Source organism: Neolamprologus multifasciatus, chromosome 17, assembly GCF_963576455.1.
Source record: "Neolamprologus multifasciatus chromosome 17, fNeoMul1.2, whole genome shotgun sequence".
Classification (NCBI taxonomy): domain Eukaryota; kingdom Metazoa; phylum Chordata; class Actinopteri; order Cichliformes; family Cichlidae; genus Neolamprologus; species Neolamprologus multifasciatus.
The window spans coordinates 16,727,989-16,749,792 of NC_140455.1; the positions used below are offsets into that span (position 1 = coordinate 16,727,989).

The window sequence follows — 21,804 nt, forward strand, 5'->3', positions numbered from 1 at the left end:
TCTTTTTTTAACTTTGCAATCTGAAGGACTCTGGCTCCTTTTCGGGAACATGAAAACTTTTTGAAAATGTTTCTTTTCCACAGAAAAAGATCTAACCATCATGACCATTATACAGATCTAACATAACCACTTTTTGGATTTTTACATTCTCCAAAAAGGGGTTTTTAGCACTACAGTGTAGTCTGATAAGAAAACACTGGAACATGACAACAAGTCCAAATACAAGGAGCTCTCTTTAAGAGAAGCATAAGCTTCCAGACCTCAGCATCAGTTTAGATCACATCACCAGAGGACAGAGAAAAACGTCTATGATGCTGCAAACCAGTGCTTAAAGCTAGACTAAAACCAGTCCAGGACTAGAATCAAATTAGCTCAAATTCAGTATCTAAACCAAACTCAAATCTGTACAAATCAAAGTTTTAAACAAGGCCATAACCAGCACAAACCCTGCCCCTGAAACACACTAACAACCTGCAACAAAAAGAAGCCACTAACAGAGCCCTAAACCAGTGTGAAACCACTCCACAACCCAAACCATCAAAACCAACCCTAAAGCATTTTTGAACACATCACATTAAAAACACTGGAGTTATACTGTAAACATTTCAGGAAATCATAAAAAAGTACAAAAAAGACTGAAATCACATTTAAGATCATTATGAAAAAGAGATCTGACAGAGTGGAAACTTGTGATAGGGATTAGTACAAAAACACAATAAAAGTTTTTGCTTAAATGTCTTAATAAAGTTTTACGGCCAGAGCTGCCACAAACCTGCAGCTTTGTGATTTTTCCAGAAATGTGGGTCATCAGAGAGGAGAAAAGATGTTAACACTCTAGCCCTGAAATGCAGACACTTCTTCCTGTGCATTCACTCAAAGGTCTGGATGAAGTGCCCTGTGTAAACGGAGTGCTGTAATATCTGAACATCTGCTGTTAACAGACTCTCAGTGCATCTCTGCAGACATCTGAGAACTTCCTGCAGTCGCCAAGGGGGCTCCGAGGGGACAAAGGGAAGGACGGGCTTCTCTCTTTGTCCCCCACCGCCCTGCAGAAACAGAGAGGAAACATCCTAACACAATACGCCATGCATGGGAGGGGCCTGGGTGATGCTTATGAGGGGGGTGACGGGAGTGCACTGCATCAGTCCCTGCTGTGATGTGAAGTGCACACTAACAACTGGATCTATGTTTGCTCTCAGCTTTTTTCCACATTCTGTTTTACTCTGGTTCATCTGCTCCATCGAGCACCAGGACATAACTCAGGACATCCAGAACCTGGATCAGGTTTACGGCCAAAACACCCCATCCTTACAGAAACATCTGACTATGAGTCTGTTAATTTATAGATGAGATTTAAACCAGCGACTACCACCAATTAAACCAGTCCAAAACCAGCCAAAAATAGACTAAAACCAGACCCTAACTCAGACTGAAACTAGTCCAAACTCATCGGTTGTTATGGATTCCAGTTGGATGTTTTGAGCCCGGCACAAAGAGTAATTCTCCACTTAGTTCATTAAAAAAGTAAAAACTTTGAAAACAGCGACTTGAGGGTTTCGCCATGTAAATATGCATTTATGCAGCTCACCTCGGTCTTTGTTCATTTAACCACATCTTACAGCTAAGACCTGGAGCCAGTGACGCCCGACTGAGCGCGATATGGAGGACAGTTGCTCGGAGTGCGGGGTTGATGTAAATGTAGCGTTGTGTCCGAGCAGCGACAGCGGTAAACCAAACGCTGGGGGCAGCCTCGGCGTACGGTGTGTAATTAAACTCAGTGACAGAGGAGCAGAGATGAAGGCTGGATGAAAAGAGGAAGACCTCGTTACCCACTCAGTCGTGAAGAGGCACTTCCTCCTTCCTGTGCACCTGACAGGTGTTTCTCTGGTGGTTTATCTTTGTTCACAAAATCACCTTTAAGCAACTTAGCTTCAGAGCCAAAAGTATGTGGACAAGTGTGCGTTTCAGTGGTGTGTGAGGCTCTCTGCCTTTGACCAGATGTTGAGCCTCTGTTGACTGCCTTTCAAACACCCACACATGAGAGCGTTCATCATTGTAGAGGCACAAGTTATTAGTTAGAGATGTTTTCTGATTCAAAGAGAAATAAACTAACTATTCCTCCAAACCACAGACAACCACGGACTTGTTACTGCCTGCTTTTTTGCTATAGTAGAACATCAACTGTCAGAGAACAAATGCCATTACATATATAAGCTGGTGTACTTCTAATGAAAATCCTGCGGGTTTTTAAATAAAATGTTTCTGTCTACAGACAATGGTGAAAAGCTTATATTTTGAAAAGATATACAAACTATATAGTCAGACAAACCAAGTGATTTAGTAACTTCCAAGCAGGAGAAGATAAACATACTAAAATACTATCATCTGCAGAAGACATAAGAAAAGGTCAGACAAACAGCCAAAATAAAGAAAGGTCAAAGTTGAAACCAAGAAGAGAGCGCTAATCTACAGCAAAGCAGCTGTTCTTTTAAATGTACTCTAAGAAGTTTTAGTAGTACAAGAAAAACTAGTTAAGAGTACATGACAGATGTTTACTTTGATTACACAGACATGTAGGAGTAAGTCCTGCATAAGAGATATTGATTTATAAATAACCGGATATTATTATATAATATTACACTACAGTTTATTTCCCTTTCTCTGGACAACACTTGCTTTAAAGATGTAACACATTTTGGTGTTGAAAAGAAAGGCAGACGTGAAATGTAAAAGTGAGGTCAAAGGTCAAATGTGACTATAACCTATTATTATATGCAATTCTCTATATGCCCATATGTTGTCAGTACAAACAAGAAACACTTTTAAACAGTTCTATGTAGCTTTGTTATCACCTTCAGATCAATCTACTGACCTTGAGGGAGAGGTCAGAGGTCAAATGTGACACATTATTTTAACTCTTTACTTACTCTTCATTTTACTCTACCTTCTATATGATGATAACACACACCACACATGTAAGAATCAGTTATAAATATAAGTCAGAATTCCTTGTGGAGGTCATAAAGCCTTAAAGCTGTTTTACAGTCGACCGCTTGTAAAAGGCAAATATGACATCACTTGAGCAGTTTGAATGAAGCTCGTTGGCTGACCACTGGCCAACCACTGTGTGCGAGTTCTGTAGTACCCGAGGAAGGATGGTCGCCACGGCGAGGCGAGGCGTGGCGACTGTCCGTGAAACTAAGTCCAAAAGCAAATCACCCCTACAATCGATGGAAGCTAACCTCACTGAGGCTCCAAAAAAGGTGACTTGACAGTAGGGCTGCCACAAACGATTATTTTGATAGTCGACTAGTCACCGATTATTTTTGCGATTAGTCGACTAATCAGATCATGCGTCTATTGGACGTAAAACGTACAGCTTATTGCACCAGCAGCATCTGCTCTTATATAACTATCATTAGCTTACAGCTTTAAGCGTTTAAGGTGCTAACTAAAAATAAAGACAAGATGATAGTTTATTAAATTTTAATGAAATTTGCAGATTGTTTCGGTGAAGTCTAATAAACTCCTTGCTATCTAAAATATAACGGGACACCGGAGTATATTCTTGAGCATCTCACACTTCTGATAAGTGTCTGCTTGACATTCAGCTGTGTAAAAACTCTAACTTTAATCTCAGCCAAACCGATTTACTCAGGAACAAATAAAACACTAAAAATAAGCCAAACAATAACATTTTTAAGTTATCTAAGTGACTTATATATGTTTAACCTGAGTAGCGAAAGACGGCGGTGGGTTTGAAAACGATTTGCCGGGAATCCGGTGTTCCCACGGGTTCTAGTGAGCCTTTAACCCCGGCTAGCTATCGAGCTGGTGGGTAACAGACGTCTCCGAAAACGTTGGCGCTCTTTTGAAAATATGTGGTGTCTTGATAAACTGAGCAGATATTTGAAGTTTACACAGTTACATTCTCGCCTGAAAATATGTTAAACATTAGGAATGGGTACCGGTATCCGGTGCCATGATGGCACCGGTTCTGACATAAACGGTAGTAACCAGACCGAAAAGCAGTGCACATTTCGGTGCTTTATTTCGGTGCTTTTTTTTCCTGAGATGTGATACACTTTGAATTCTAGCCAATCATTTTAAGTTTCCGAGAATAGTAGGCGGGTCCAGGTACGTACGTTCTTTTAGAGCAGAGCTACAGATTAAAAATGCCCAAGGCGAAGCGGTCAAAAGTCTTGCTGTACTTCACAGCAAAAGATGCAAACTCAGCAGCCTGCAACAAGTGCTTTAAGGTGATACTGTGGAAAGGAGGTAACACCTGAAATCCGATGAAACACCTGGCGACGCATAGCGTTTTTTTTAAAAGCCGAAAAATGCGCCGTATTTGATAGCTTGCTGCGAGACCTCACACCGAGCGCATCTACTGCAGGTGTGGTGCCTGTTATCGGACGAAGAGTTAGCAACATCCCCCAAAAAGCTGAAGAGTAGAGTCCTGGCCCTTAGCCCTGCCAGTGTAGCAGAAATGATGAGGATGATGATGGCAGCAGCAGCCGTTCTTCTCTGCGTGAGTAGCTTAATGTTGTTCGTGTATAATTTACGTTGAGTAGGCTAACCACGTTATTACATTAATGTATGTAAGGTGAACTAGCAAACACCATCATAGCTACATGCGGCTGTCTTCTTGTTTGATGGCAGATACTCCCTTCACCCTGGCCAAAAAGGCAAAAATGACCAAATAAAAAGTGGGAAACAGTTAAACATGAGAGGTTTTTGGATAAAGTTTTTGTTTTTTCCATTGTTAAAGCACTGCTTCCAGCCAAGAGTGATACCATATATGCCCTATAGCTGCAGAAAAGGCTAACATTGTTATCTTTTTACTAAAAAAACAGCTGAACATGAGAGGTTTTTGGACCAATTTTGTGTTCTCCATTCTTTAAGCACCGGTTCGAGCACCGTTTAAGCACCGGCACCGTTTCAAAAGTACCGGTTTGGCACCGGTATCAGATAAAACCTAAACGATACCCATCCCTATTAAACATTTATTTTGTGACCCAGAAAAAGTAATAAGAGCAATGTTCCCTCTAATTTTTCATGTGTCTGAGCGAACTCACAAACTCCCTGAGCGATCCCTTGGACCACTGTGAGCAACAGCAGGCGTGTGCAGTGTGGTCACACCAGCATCGAATCCATCCAAGTTACATGGTTTATTAAAATAATCAAATTACAGCATTTACATTTATGTTAGACTACTTTTAATTAACTGCTTTAGCCCACTTACAATGAAAATAAAAAAAGAAATCTTGTTCATGACCTGTGTAGTATGTTAACACTATTGGAAGTAAAAATAACTTGAACTCCAAGTTTGAAAACACAACTTTCTTTTTTTTTGTTTTTATAAAGCTCTGACTTGTATTATGAGTCTGTGGCCTGGGAGAGAGTCCTGTAACTCTCTGTCTGCAAAATACAGTATATAAAGACCAATGTTGGGCAATTAATTATATAGTTACTTCCTCAAAAAAGTTACTGAGTTTTGCAAAAAACAAAGTTTTTTGCAGCTGTTTACCTAAAAATGCAGCCAAGGCGGTTTTTTAAATAAACATTTTAAACTATTTACAGAACAATCAGCTGTTCTGCATCAAATCTGACGCCACACAGATCATTTGTGCCACTCCAAAACATAATTTCTGTCCACTATGAGATAAAGGAGAACAACAGCCTGATACCTGCAGACCTGACAACAAGAGTACTTTCCAGCGCTTTCCTTATAAAACGCAGTTTTTACCGTTTCTTCCAGCAGTAAATATAAACAACAATAGTATTCAGGAAGAAAACCAAACATTGCATATATTTTTATCATAACTCTGGTTTTACGTGGCCTATCAACACAATTTAAAAACTGATATAAAGTCCACACTTTTTCTGTCAATTGTTCCGTCTGTCCTGCTCACATCTCCAATGGTTGTACACGTGGCTTCACTCCACATCAGCCACGCCGCTTTGCTAGCTAAGACACCAGTGTCGGTACATAAAGACGCTGTCAGAGCCTGCCAACGACGTTGATTAGCTGCGTATATACGAATGTGAATCGCATTATTGGCTGGACTATGGGATAAGGTAACATCGTTCTAATCCCATACTGGAGCAGCCAGTTACTTACTAACACTGCAAAAAATTCATTTTAATTTTAATTCAGGTTAGATTTTTTTTTCTGTGTGCAGAGACCGTCCCAGCAGTGCGCTGCTTAGAGGGAACATTGAATAAGAGTAATATTAAAACTAACTAGCTGCCGCCATTGTTGGAAACGGAGCTGGAGCTATGAATTCTGGGATAGGTTGGGCCACGAAGTATACACCCGACCCATCCTTCAAATCTGGGGAAATGAAGGGCGCATTTGTCGGAGTCTTCGAATTTGGACAGTATTCATCGTGTCGCTGTAACGTAATTGGCCTACAAATGCGGGCACAGGAGGATGCGGTTCCTCTTCTTCTTCGGGGTTTAACGGCAGCTGGCATCCTTGTACATGCAGTGCTGCCATCTTCTGTTTCAGTCCGTCATTACACTCTTAAATCCTACTACTTATTCCTGCATCTTTTGGGATCATACAAAGCTTCAAATGACGCATTGACCACTAAATAAGTCAGCGACGATTTTGATAGTCGACTAATTCTGGCAGCCCTACTTGACAGTCAACATTAGGCAATTACAGTCGACTCCCCTGAAGCCTTTGTAAGGTATCATCTCCAGGCAAAAACATGACTTCCTTTTTTCCCCCCCTCTTTCAGAACATTTTATCAGTTTGGCGCACTTCATGTGAAGGATGGCGTCCTCAAGGTGGATCCTCCATGTCTCCGCCTGAATCACCACCTGCTATGAGCAAATTAAATATTGACTCTTCTATTGACTCGCCAATCTAATTTGAAGTGATTGTGGATGAGCAAGAAAGGGGGGGGGGGGGCTTCAGTGGCTCGGCCGCTTGTTAAAGGCGCCATAATGGGCTGGATGGAGCAAATGATTGAGTCGGAGAGGGAAGTAGTTTAGGCAGATCTGTGAGACGTGATGGAGTCTGCAGAGAGGCTGCAGTGACAGGAAGAGCAGGTCAGAACCAGTTCAGCTGATGGCAGCGGCGTGAGTGGGACAGGTGAGGGGAGAAAATGAGAATGGGAGGCCTCAAACCACCTTCCAAAAGTCCTCTGTTCTCTCAGCAGCGAGGAAAAGCTTTCATTCAGATCCACCGTGTCAACATTTACCCGCCAACCCAAAGCAAATACACAGTCCTGAACACCGTCACAGTCGGAGGGGCAAGAAAAAAGGAAGAAGAAGAGGGGGCTGCCTGCTTTGCCAAGTCCGATAAAAAGCCTCCAATAAGGAACAATCAGAGCTTTCTGGAGAAGGCTCACTTCACCCTTCAGCGCCCAAGCAATTTTACAGAGTGATGTGGCCGAGTGTGGGCATTATATTTTATCAAGAAACGAGCTTTTATCTGAGATATTCTAAACACTTTCAATGTTAATACGAGGTTTTTAATCATTAAATGCAAAAAGTTTAAAAAAACAACAACAATATTTTAAAACTGGAGACACGTTTGAGTGAATTCTGTGTTTAACACCAGAGTATATCAATGACCCGGTGCTTCCTTTCAGCAAGCTCCTCACAGTCAGGCTGGTTTTCATCCCCTCTTACCCCAGACTAAATCTGAACAAACACCTAGTTTGAACATTTTGTAGATTTGCTGCAGAAACATCTGAAAATATTTAGATTGTTGAAATATCTAAAAATAAGACGACATCATGAAATAAACAGCGATTAATTACAATAAAATGACAACTTGTAAGGTTGAAAAACAGAAAACTTCCCCTGTCTGCTCACCGCTCACAGCACTGAGCAAAGGACACTGTCTCAGCTGAACTATGGACACGCACACACATACATATACTGATACTGATACCGATGCATCACCCTCCCTACCCCGGATCCAACGCCACCTCCAATGCTTACCTCCCCTCTGATGTGGACATCGGGTCAGTTGGAGCGCAGAGTCGAAAGATTGCAGCAGTCCCAGATCAGATGTACACACTGGAACTCTTTCCCATGTTGCTTGTCTGTATTTATTGTGCTATGGTGTGTTGATATCTGTCCATTCCTGTATTATCCTTCTGTGTTACACATTTCAATGTTTTTTTCCTCGCTACCTAGCCTGACCTGTCTCCCCAATGTGATATTTGTGTATTGTATGTACGGTCGGCAAGGTCTGTCATCTCGGTTGTGGGCAAAAGACCTGCAACTGACTGTAGGAAAGCAAATCAGGCTGTACTGTGCAGCACAGGGATACACCAGCAGGGGGCGATATGTGCTGGTTGTACATGTATGTGAAACTAGGATTTTATTATCTAGTATTCAAAGATGGCATTATAAACTGTATAAAAAGATGGCCCAAGTGACAAAGATAATAATAATATAATAATGATGCAAACTTTAAGGTTACAACTTCAAATATTGAGTTACAAAAACATTCTGATTCACTGCTGGAGCTTCAAGTGGCCGTTTGAGGAACTGCAGGTTACTGAGCACTGGGAGTTTCTGTTAGCAAGCGTAAGCTGATAACTCCACCCACTTGTCCAAAAAATAATAAAATGGCAGCCTGTACGTTAACACTGAAGCTTCAAAATGGAGTCCACATAAGTGGGTGATGTCACGCTGTCTATGACCATCTTTTGTATACAGTCTGTGGTTGAGTGTGCAGATGAAACAGGTGACTGGAGGTCGGAGGCACACGTCCCTGCTCCTCGTCTCTGTTTGGAGGGAATTAAGCGAGCGTGGCCTCCCTTGATGCTGGCTGGCTGTTAAACACTGCAGCAGCTCCAGCAGGTCTCCTGAGGATCATTTAACAGCTTCACTCTGAGTCGTATTATGATGTTCAGAATTGATCTCCCTCTCTGGCTGTGTCTAATTATACCTCGGGGAGGTAACAAGGGAAGGTGTTCCACGCTGCACTCTTCATTTATTTGGCTGGTGGAGGACCAAGGGAGCCAATCAGAGTCTTTAACCACAGAAAAAAATAGCTGGAGTAAACTCTGTGTTTGTGTTTCTGCAGAAAGCACGGATTATTTTTTGTGGCGCCCCTTGAGTTACGGTTTTAAAAGACTGCTTTAATGACCTTCCACAGTCACCTGTGGCAGTGATTGGACACGTTCAAACGTGTACGAGTCCTGCAGTAACCATCCAAAGGGGGAAAACGCACATTTACAACCTGTAAAACAAATTCAGCCTCAATTACACACACTGATGCCTCACAACAATTATCCACCCATCACAGGGTTTGCCTTAATTAGGTTTGTTCTCTTTCGTCTGCCTGCTCGCCTCTGAGAGACCAAATAAATGGGAGGGCCTGCAGAAACCGCCGCAACGAGCGGCCAAATCGACTTCCAGCGCGTAAGGAATCGCAGCTCTGAAATTAAACTGACGTGTAATGAATCTCCGGCTCTTATTCTCTCCTCCTTTTGTCTCTGCTCTCTGGAAGCGTCCTCTCAGCCTGTTCACATTCCTCAGCCATCTCGCTGCCGTCACAAACGCTCAGCATCACCGGCACCGGTGAGCGCAACAAAGGAAACGGTTACAGCCATGTTTCAGCTCCTGTCGCCTTTTATCAATGGCAGAAAAAATCAACAAAAATCAACAAACTTCAGAGAAAGTTAGGACATCATCCCGGAGACCCTCGGACTCACGTCACAGATCACACCGCCCAATTACACTGCACCACAACTTCAAACCAACCACCGCCGACACATCCACATCATCATGAAGTCAGCTCCACCTGCGGCAGTTCTGGTAGTGAAATGTGGCCAAAGCATTTCATTTTCACTGGTTTCTCCTCAGAGGACAAAGATGAGCCGCAGGTGAAGAAGCAGACGTACAGCAGGAACAGTGAGAGAGGAGGTGGGAGGAGCTTGTTCAGGTAAATGCACACCTCTAGAGACACCATCATGTGACCTACCTGTCCGTTCTGAAGTTCATTGAGGCCTTTGCACAACGTCTGATTCTGCAAAGAAAAAGGAGAAAGAAACGTGAGTAGAACTATGATTTCATGTCATTTCAAACAACTTTGCAAAGGTCAAAGGTCAGATTATTTTTCAGGACTTTACACAAGCACACCTAAGCATCTTGAAGTGATGACAGTAACTGTTATATCTGATGAAGCCACGCTGAATTTAATCTTCATACTGTGAATATTTTCAGCTATTACTTGATAGCTGAAAATACAAGTTGATGCCTTGTAATCGTTTTTACAGCAGTTTTGATCCCTCGGAGGTTCTGAAGCACACGAGATATCGACATGAACCTCTCACAGAACCAGGTCAGAATTTATGTTCCAATAACTGCAGATTAAATCAGCTGTGAGGTTGGTTAACGAGGTTAACTGGGATTTTCTGCAACAAACTGAAGTCATCATCATCCGCTGGATCTCAGAGTGACTCAGACACAGGAAGCAAATACAGACACATCTGTGAAAGTGCAGGAATGCTGGCAGACGGGCGAATGATTTAAAATGGACCAAAAATAAATAAATCAAAAACTCTGTTAGAAATTTCAAATTTTTCTGAAAACCACCTTAAAAACATAGATCTGCATCAGAGGATGAAGCTTGGTTCGTTTTTACTATTCATGAACATTTTAGGTGCTGCTAACCGGTTAGCAGCAGGCCCTTCTTGCCTCCTCTTTCCCTACAGGTAGCCTGATCAGGCTGGTGAGACAGACTCATGAAAAGAGCACCTCCTCCTCCTGAATCTGACTGTCCAATGGGTGTTCTGGGCTCAGGCCCAGGGCCACACACACAGCCCAGGAAATGAAAGAGACAAGCAAATAAAGGAGCAGATTTGATCTTGAATACAGTACATGAGTCCATGTTACGTCAGCCTGCCCCCCACCTGCAGGCTGAACTGTCATGTTTCTACTCGATGTGACTGACATGTGCTGATGGACCACGCCTGAAGCTTCACCTCAGACTCATAGTCAGAGAAACCTACACGAGATGAGAGATGAGCGTCTCACAAACACAAATATTCGGTCGATGAAAAGGACTCACAGACATTTTTCAAACAGAAAAGAAATCAGTTTAAATAAGTGATTTTTTTTTCTCCGCTGAGATTTGTCCCTGCACACAAACTGAGATGCTGCAGAGCGCCGAGTCAGAAACTGTAAATGAAATATTGCATAAATCAGTGAAGACGCACTCAGCTGGAAAACACTTGTAATAACATGCAGTAGCTGCAGAGTGAGGTCCTCGAGGTTAATCGAGGAACAAAATGATTTATCGGCGGCTGGTTTTCGTGTCTCTGCTGCAAACTTCCTCCCTCCTCACCCGCCCCGCTCTTTAACAAACACTAACAGCCGCCGGTGAAACCTCAGGAGGACGAAATGCCGTCACAGCTGGGCCGACGCAGTCGGCAGAGGAGGATCTGGGTCTATTTGTCATCTGTAATCTAACGGATAGGTGTAGAAATGTCTGGGAACCGAGTGGAAAAACTGAAGCTGCGCACAGGCTTTATTTATTTCTTTACCTCCCCGCAGTAGGCCGGCGTTAGGCTGCCGTGCGGCGAGCATGTACAGGCATGTGAGGATAGTCAGATAGATAAATAGAGGCGGATTCATTCTGTATGCATTGCTTTTCACACTGGGGAAATTTACAAGCCGAGCGCTGATAGTTTCCAAATCAGCTGCAGCGAGGACGTCAGAGAGAGAGAGAGAGTACCGCACTGCACAGCCCCAACGACCCACCACGTCTGCCTCGTTTACACTTTACAACGCAAACTCATTCACTGCTGCTGCGTCTGAAGCCAGACTCAGTCTGCAGAGGGGTGGTCGCCAAGGGCGACCCTGACCACCACAGAAGCACTAGCGCAGAGCATGAGGACGGAGCTTCTGCTTGATCTCCACTGTTACTGGGGTTAATGCTACACCACCTAAAATGCTTTCCTCTGTTGACTTTTACCAGTTAGAGGCACAAAGAGCAGAGAGCAGGTTTGATCAACTGGTACCACAAATTGCAGCTCCTCTGACGTCCAGCAGAGGCTCCAACAGTAAGTCAGTCCCCATAGACTCCCATGTTAAAACTTCAACATGTTTACAGCCTGATAAAGAAAGTGGTTTATCCATTATTGATAACTGTACCCTTCATAACTGTTTCATACCACACCTGTTTCAATTCTACTATGGCTTAAAGTTTGCATTATAAGGGGCGTGGCCTATTTGAGTGGCAGGTGGACCTTTGAATGTTGAGTCCAAAAGTCAATATGTGATGTCACAATGGTTATTATTTTCCATATACAGAACAGTATCATCAGCGTATATGCTGAACACTGGCTCTCCTATTAAAGCTGCAAAGGTGACTTCATGGCGGCTTCACCCATCTTTATTATGCATCAAGACAGTCTAGTTCAATCAAAACATGGCGCGCCCACAAACACCAGGGATAACCACACATTATCTGCAACAAAACCAGACACGGATGGTTCACTTGTGTTATATTTTTCATATTGTCCATCATCTCAGGGTGTTCACAAGGTCCTGTGTGAACTGACGTATACCTGCAGAGATACTTCTGACTATAGTATTTCTAAAACACTAAAACACACCACTGTGGAGTAACTTTGGAAGAAAACTGTTGGGTCTGTGTTTCCATAAGCCCCGCTAATTCTAGAGACTTATTCATCATGAAGAAAACAAGACAGTCGATCGATCGATTATTTGCACAAGGGAGGCCTCGTCTGTGTCCACCACGAAAATGACCCCCAGATCTGACCTCCTCCTGCTTCCTTTTATTGAGAGACAGTTCACACAAAACACGTCAGAACAAAGCCACGCCCACATGGTTCTAAGACAAAGCATTGTATGTATGTGTGAACTTCTGTAAGAATGTGTGTGTGTGTGTGTGTGTGTGTGTGTGTGTGTGTGTGTGTGTGTGTGTGTGTGTGTGTGTGTGTCAGACCTCCTGCTGACCAAAGGGTCGTAAACGCAGGAAGCTTACATCAAAAGCACAAGGATGAGTCTGTGATAAAAGACTACAGCCCCCCACCTAGAACCTCGAGAATCTGGGGAGGGGAGGACAGAAAGAATTCCTTTCACAGAATTAAAACAATGTACAAATGGTAAACATAAAAATGACAAACATTTAACAATTCACCCTAACAAAAACAAAGCGTAAAAAACTAAACCGCAGTGTTGTTTGGAGGGCTGGTGAAGTCAGGCTTGCTGTCTTATAATAGTGTGCTACCTAGTGGCTAGCTACAGAGCTGTGGTTAGGCTAAAATGAACACATTAGGACAAGGAGACAGAGGTTGAGGGTCTATGTTGAGGGTCCTGAAGGCAGAGACAAACACCATCACATGACGCTGAAAATGGAAACTTCAGCACAGAGAAACTCTGACTTCATCCACAGCAGGGGGTTAATAATTAATCTGCTGCTGTGTTCCTGATCCTCAGCTTCATATCCACATGAAGTCAGCTGAGAACGCCAGGACACCGTGAGCCCACTGGCTGTAGATACACTGAGAGTTTTTAAAACACGTGCTGCACATGAACATATGAAGAGCTCATAAAAAGCTGAAGAGACTGCTCTAAAAACTAAGGGAGAAAGAACTGCAGCACTTTAAAAAGATAAGAGCTTCATCCAGCGCAGGAAATGCTCAGAAACACGATCGACACCATCCCCCAAAAATATGAACAAGCAGCACAAACTGCAAAGCTGCAGTTTCTCCATGAAAGGCCAAAAAACAAAATACTATGAAAATGCTGTGTGTGTGTGTGTGTGTGTGTGTGTGTGTGTGTGTGTGTGTGTGTGTGTGTGTGTGTGTGTGTGTTGCTCACACACTAATATTTGGTTTGCAGGCTCATTCAGAAGACCCGCTGAATCTGAATGGCTGTTTTCTCCCCTCCTCCCCCCGAATGCAACAAAATGAAAACAAATGGCACCCCCTCCTCTCCTCCTCCTCACCCCCCATATTTACAGCCAGAGCATCTGTTCAAAATGCACACAAACACAGCCGGCTCTGCTTTCCTGTTAGCGTTTGGAGGCTTTCTGGGGAGAGCATTAGCGCTGTTTGGCTAACTGTGACAGGCTTCATCTCTCAAAGCCGCCGTCGCAAAGCCTCGTGGGAAACAACGGCCACCTGTCCCGCTGCCTCATCGTCTTCCTCCCAGCGCCCTGCTGTCCAGTTCAGTCCAAAACCCAAAATCACAAATAACCCAGGGACAACACGATGCCTGAATCATCACTGAATAAATGCTGGTCATGGTAAAATAAGACTGGTTTAACGTTGTCATGGTTATCGGGTACCAGGTGACAACAATGATGTTAAAGTTGGTGGTTTAAAGGTGAGATGCACGAAGTGGCGCAGCTCTAGTGATTTAATGGCTTTAATTTCTCACGCAGACAAATGCAGCTGGTTTACAATGTATGAAGTTATACAGCTGTGGCTGTTTCAATGGCCATGATTAAATGACTCTATAATAGTAGTGACATTTAAAGTAGCTTAACATAACCGATAACTTTAGGTTGTAAAAGTGTTACAAACAGGTAAAAAAGAGGTTCTATTTAACCAAACACTAAGTTCAGGAGTGCTTAATGAACTGGTTGATGTTAGCAGGTTCCAGATCAGGCAAAGTGAAGCCATTGACAGCAATACAAAACTAACTTTAATTTAATGAAGTAAATAAACTTGTTTTTAAACTGATGTAAAACAGTCTGTACATGTTAGTCTGGGTGAAATTAAAACCAGAAACTTCAAAAGAAAGAAAATGTATAAAATGTTCAAGTCCACAGATCAAATTAAATTCTGAGCTTTTTGTTGACTGGGGGAGAAAAAAAAAAAACACACTGATCTTCATGGAACGGCAGAATGAGCCCACCACAAATCTCTGAAGCTGATTTTGTAAAAAAGCAGACCTGGAGATGTTCCTCATGTTCGAAGTGCAGCAGGCCCGGGCAGGCGAGCCCGAAGATGAATTCACGATGCTGACTGAGGTGTTGGAGAGGCCAATCAGAGGAGACAGTAGGTAACTATCTGAGGACTAGAGGAGGTGTGAGGAGGCTGGGGCTCAGAGACGAGGAGGAGGTGATGAAGGGGGCCCTGTCCCTGGAGCAGCTGACTGCAGAATGAAGCTGAAACATGCTCCGACATGCCGGTGTTCAATTAGCGGCGTGGCTTTCGTATGTTCGCAGCTCCAGCAGGAGAAAGAGCCACTTAGTTACAGAAAATGACTGCTGGAGCTTCAGTGGGGACGCCTGTGGACACAGTTTCTACATGTTAATTAATCGAAGCTCCTGGAAGCTCCATTTGCCAGCTGCTCTGACAAGTTTTAGAGAAATCAGATTTTATATTTACAGCAGTGCTGGGAGGAAAGCAGCAAGGCCCTCCAAGCTGTGACTAACCAGTAAAGCCCATTATTTACTAGTTTTACAGGTTATAAATACACAAAATCAGAGTTCTTTTATATCAGCCGACATTCCCAGTACAACCTCTCACAGCTGAAAAACAGTCATGGTATTGCCTTCACTTTCCCAATAGGCACATTAATCTCACCCCTGGGGTTCCTGTTATCAAAGTGTGTGTTAAAGCTTTTTATATGAAGAATGTGGAGAAGATGTGAAGAACTAGCTTGTAATTTTGAAAGGTTATTATTATGTCTTTGGTTTCTTATTTTCTGCTTAGATAACAGCTAAATGACTCACACAGGCCTAGAGATTGTTCAGTCACCCCCCCCCCCCCCCAGCAAACTCGGGTCACCAGAAAAATGTGTGTTCTCCATCAGGAAACAAAAAGTGTGACATAAACCAGACACCAAAGTGTTTTTGTTTTAAAATGTGCTGTTTGCAGCCATGCGTCATGACTTTTATGGTGAAGGTAAACATTGTCCATTTCCGGTTTGCAGACAAGCTAGCATCTTTCATGCAAACTGTGGTGACCTGCTGGCAACCAAAGCAATCACAGGGAAGTTACTGGCAGCATAACAGTATTATTGTCATCTAGCAACTTCCAGCAGCCGCACATACATTACCGACAGCAACCAGTGGTTGCCAGATCACCAACAAGCCTGAGTGACTGAGGTCTTAATAAGGCGGTTAAATGTGGATTTATGAATCTCCCTATTCAGCTAAGATGCCACATAGGTATAAATACTACTCAGACTAGGGCTGGACGATATGGCCTAAAATCCATATCACGGTATAATTTGAAGCATGTGCGGTAACGATATATATCGCGATATATTCTTTTCTTCTGTATAACGTATTTTACACACTATAAGGCACACTTAAAATCGACAGTGTGCCTTATGTATGAATTCTGGTTGTGCTTACTGACCTCGAACCGATTTTATGTGGTAAACGGCACTCAAAAATCTATCAAAAAATGTTTTAGTAAGGCTACGTCCACACGTACACGGGTATCTTTGAAAACAGAGATTTTCCGTTTTCGTTTTAAAAAATAATCCTGTCCACACGTAAAGGCAGAAATGAAGGAAAACGCTGCTTGGAACATGCCAAAGCAACAGGTGGCGATATATACCTAACCGTGTAGAAATGTTGGCCAATCAGAAGTCTAGAAGCCTCGGTGGGAAATAGTAAGCAAGGATGGGGCATAGAAGCAGAACCGAGTTGTATGTGTGGAGGGACAGTAACTGTGTATGTATATGTAAGGATTTAAACACTGCAGAGAGTACAATTAACAGTAACAGTATTGTAGAAATTAATTTCACCGAAACAATAACATGGCGCACAGTGTGACGTCAAAAAAGGTGCACACCTTTGACGCTGCGTTTTCTGCGTTTTTCTCGTCCACACGTAAATGCAAAAACTAAGTTTTCAAAAATATCCACCCTGGCCGGAGTTTTAAAATTCTCCGTTTTCAGTGACCGAAAACGACGTTTACATGTGGACGAAAGGTGCAAACGCATAAAAAAATCTGTGTTTTCAAAAATACCCGGGTACGTGTGGACGTAGCCTAAGACTTTGGCAAGCTATGAAGGCGCACCGCTTGATGGACTGCCGGAGCATTACAGCTGCCATAGTCAGAAGCCTTGCGGAGTAATCTGGGTCCTAAACAGTGTTGCCAACTTAGCGACTTTGTCGCTATATTTAGCGAGTTTTCAGACCCCCTAGCGACTTTTTTTCTTAAAAAAGTTGCTAAAAAAAGACATGAAAGCGCATATCGCTTTTACTCTCAACAAGCAGCGGGTGCTGTAACGCAGTCAGTTCTTCTTTTACTCTTTTACTTTTATGCTGTTTTGTGGATCACAAGGTTTAAAACTACTTATAAACACACACACACACACAACGTAACTCCACCAGAGTGCCTATTTCGGGTCACTTTTGCCGGTCCAAGCCCGGGTAAAGGAGCAGGGTTGGAATTGTGACATTAAAAAAAACAATAATTGCTAAAATAAATTTAATTTGTAGTTCTAAATAAATTCTAAATGCATTTAGGACGTTTTTTACTCACTTTATGTCTCTTCCACGATGTTATTTCTCTCTCCAACAACATAGATTACAATTACATTAGCATGACCAATTATGCAAATTAGGTGATGATGTCATTTAGCGACTTCTAGCGACTTTTAGGACAGCCAATAGTGATTTTCCTTACTGAGGAGTTGGCAACACTGGTCCTAAACTCTGTCACCTTCAGGTCCCAAAGTCAAACGAACACTGCGGCATCACTGAGAGTTAAAAACTTCTTTCATCTTTAATAAAATGATCAGCGTTGCTGCTTTACCAGGTGTAACAATTAAGTTTAACATCCAGGCATCTATGAAAACAGAATTTATTAAATTCAACCGAGTTAGAAGTTAGCAGGAAGTTAGCTCGTTAGTTTTCACCTAAACATGATATAGCATGTTCTGAGAGATTCCTGAAAAAATTAAAACATACAGCTCTGCTATCACTTCCAACATAAATGAAGACAGAAAATTAAACAGTAGTGATGTTTGTAGGGTTACTGAAATTGGGATAGCTGGTATATAATGATGTGCTATGTGTTGCTAGCAAAACAGCTACGTTAGCATAACATTAGCACAGTGTAGCTGAAAGATGAACACTAACTTTTTTCCACTCGATAAAAGTTAACATGAGGATTTCTGGTGGTTAGGGACAAATGCAATCGCATGGCAGGATGCTGTACCAAACTTCTGTTAGGAGAACAACTGAGATAATCTGCTGCGAGAGAATTCAGCATTAATGAATCAATGGTTCGCAAGTGGAGAAAGCGCAGTTTTTGGCTTTCCCCATATTCCAAAACTACTTCGTCTCTTTGCTATTACTGTCGCCCGGCATAATTTGCAGATGATGTTGTTTGCAGCCGCTGCAATGCTTTCGACCAAAACAGGCGCAGCTTAATAACACCATCAACATGCGCTATCGCGGTAGAGCGGTATGGTCAAAATCTCTACCGTTGGCCAAATTTATATCGTTTCTACCATATACCGTTTATACCGCCCACCCCTAACTCAGACTATTAAAATATAGTTACAGTCTTTTGGGATTGATGGGATATAAAGAAATTCAACTCAATATGTGAAAGATTAGGCTGCTGTGATAGACAGCCTAAGACTGAAAGAACTGGATTTGGCATTCATGTCCAGAAATGAGATGAATCTGAGAGTTGAGGTTTTATTTTTGTTCCATTTTGTTTCAAACATTTCTACACAGCCTTGGCTGTTCTATCATTTTTTATCTAACCCGGGATGGGTTTGATGCAACGACTGTGCAGCAGAGTGCCAGTGCTCAGCACTACATTGCAGGTGTCACTGATCTGTTTGCAGGTCTACACAGCTGTGTCCAGAGGCACTGATGGTGCCATTTGGATTTGCACATTTATCAGGTGATGCCAGGCCAACCAAATGACGTGACATGTTACAGTCCATAAAGTCCAAAATGGATTTTACCCTCTGCAAAACATGTCCATGTTTGACTTAAAGAGATGAGTCAATGTGGTCTTTTTTGAGGTTTTAGATTCCCATCAGGCCAAGGACAAGGCAAAGGAAGCGCTGGCTTTTAGCACTGCAGAAACAGTTTGAAATAGTGCTATAAACTCTGCATGTGGCTAAAAAATAAACCACTTGTTGGGCTTTTACCTTTCAAATGAACAAAAAAGATGGCAGGTGGAACAACTTCGAGCGCATTAGAATAAAGAAAGGATCCATTAAGACGCTGAATCCTGCCTGCATTTTACCTGGGTCTAAGTGGTCACTCATAGCAGGAGGCTTTTAAAATATCTTTCTGCTTTTCAGCTGCTGCTATAGTTTCCATCCGCTTCCAGTTTTTGCCATCATGCATCAAACCCCGGAGGCGAGTGCTGAGAGGGGGCTGTTGATAGCTGGTGCCTAGCAGGTCGCTGTACAGAAACTGATTGAGTTTATGGAGCGGCAGACGTGGCGTTGCCTCTCAGTTTGCCTCTGGGAGCTGCAGATGACACACTGCCATTCATTTCTCCTCCGAACCTGCAGGGAGGACGACGCCGGCGTCCCACTCCATCTTCATGCTATCACACAACAAATTGCCTTTTCATTAGAAGCAGGTAAATGAAATTGTCTTTTCTCTCTGCTGCTGCACATGTGAGAGGGAAGTCGGCCATGTAGGGACTCAAAATCCATTACAGCCTCGACAGACTGAACTGTACATCATCGCTGAGGAGGGACACCACGCTGACCATGTTATCTGTGATGGAGGAAGAAACACCTGGATGCTGTTACTGCCACACATCAGTGGATGTGTGCTGTTCACTGCTTCCTGAAACATTTCTGAAGAATGAAGTGATGCAGGGAGGGGATCAAACACTTCACTGTTTATGCCATGAGACAGTTTGTCTAAATCTGCAGAGAATACAATACAAATACCCAGAAAGCAAACAAGCATCTCCTTCAATTAGCACGTGTAGAATCTAAAGCAGGATTCGTTAGGACCAGGATCAACAAACTAATCTTTTAAAAAAAATACTTAGCGTACATCGTGAACTAGCCTCATCAGTCGAAGGTGCTCTGACCCTCATAATCTTCAAATGATTTCTTTAACTTTTTAAAAACTTTGCGTTAGGTCTTCCACCTCCAGTTTTCAGTCTGAATTACATAAGCAGCTACTGCATGGACTGTCAGGTGAAGTTTTAATCCAGCGGCTGCACCATGATAGTGTTTAAATATTTGTCCAATGGTTTCTTTGGTGAGTAAGATTCCTTGTTTTAGACTGTTTTAGGGGTTTTCCTAGGGCTGGGCCATATTTTACCGTTCATGGTAACACCGGTATAATGTTGGGAAACGATAAGAAAATGAAATATCGCGATAGAATATTGTTTTCATACGCACATGGCGGAAAAAGCATGGCAGAGAATGAGAAGGGCGAAAGCGGATTGTTGAATGAAACAGATGAACCAGAATTGGTTTGTAAAAATGCTGCAACTTCAGTGGTGTGGAACTGGTTTAGCTTTTGTCCGTCAGATACACAACAAAGCACTATTTTTGGTAGCGCATGCTAGTGGACCGTCGTTATTACCATGTTTTTTGGAAAATACGGCACACTTAAAATCAATCCTTTGATTTTTCTGAAAATCGACAGTGCCCTTTATGATCCCGTGTGCCTTATGTATGAATTCTGGTTGTGTTTACTGACCTCGAAACGATTTTATGTGGTACACGGCGTTCTAAAGTCTGCCAAATGTTTTAGTCCGACTTAGCTACGAACCCGCACTGCTTGATGGATTATCGGAGCATTGCGGCTATCGTAGGCCGGAGCCTCGCAGAGTGATACGTACTGTGCGTCAACATAATATTACCGTATTGTGTGTGTATAACCTCTTTTTAAGTTTTGTGGATATTACACATGGTTATGCTGAGGATATGTCGGCCAATTTCCACTGGAAATGCCTTTTGGTTAAACTGTCAGCAAGGAATTTGCATTTGCACTGTTAAATTTTTATATAACTTTAATGCACATAAAAAACAGCTGCTTGTTTAAGTGAAAATACATTGATGTTTTGTTTTTTTGCTCTAATAAAGTTGTGGAGTTGTAAAGTATTTTGTCTAGTGTCAATTATATCATCAGTTATGTCGTTATCGCAAATTTTCAAATGTATATCGTGATAAATATATATATATATATATATATATATATATATATATATATATATATATATATATATATCTCATATCACCCTGCTCTAGGTTTTCCATCATTTTAAATGTTAACAGACAGAGGAAGGCAGCCACAACCAGCCTATAAGAGCCAGATGACAGGCGTCTTACACCATGTCATGAGGTTTGGACCAAGTCTGGCCCACAGAGGTTTTGCACCAAGTTATTTATCCTCGCGGGCTTAAACAGGTTTCAGATTGGTCTCAGACTGGTTTGCCGCTTGATTCTGGGTATTTAAGAATTTGGGTCTAAATTTAGACTTTTAGACCTACTTTCAAGTTGTTTTAGACTAAATTTGAAGTTTGTTTTAAACTTGATTTTGAATAGTTTTCAGGCTAGTTTCAAAATTTGTGCTCAGTTTAGGGGTTAGTTGATTTCGAGTGCATCTTGAGCTAGGTTTAGAGTGGTTCTGGAAATGAAGATGAACTAAATTCAGGCTTAAGTTTCGACTTTATTTTGAACTGGTTTAAGGATTGATTTGTGGCAGGGTGCAGACTAGTCTTTGCCAGAGCCTGATTTGCACTCAGTGTTTAGCATGTTTCAACCCATTTTCCCTTCATCTTCACCTTGACCGTCTTTAGACCAGGGTTTACATGGTGTGACCTGGTAATGGACATGAGCGAAAGAAACATCCTCCTCGGTACAGTTCTACACCTTCAAACCTTT

At 42.4% G+C, this 21,804-nt stretch overlaps 1 protein-coding gene across 2 annotated transcripts in view; it reads right to left on the reverse strand.

The window, feature by feature from the left end:
• The window catches only part of phf21b (PHD finger protein 21B), a 97,483-nt gene that overhangs the window by 35,341 nt on the left and 40,338 nt on the right, over window positions 1-21,804 (reverse strand). For both annotated transcript variants that reach the window (XM_085137007.1, XM_085137008.1), the window contains exon 2: window positions 9,959-10,003. In XM_085137007.1, coding sequence (XP_084993133.1) covers window positions 9,959-10,003 — 45 coding nt within the window. The remainder of the gene's footprint in view (window positions 1-9,958; window positions 10,004-21,804) is intronic.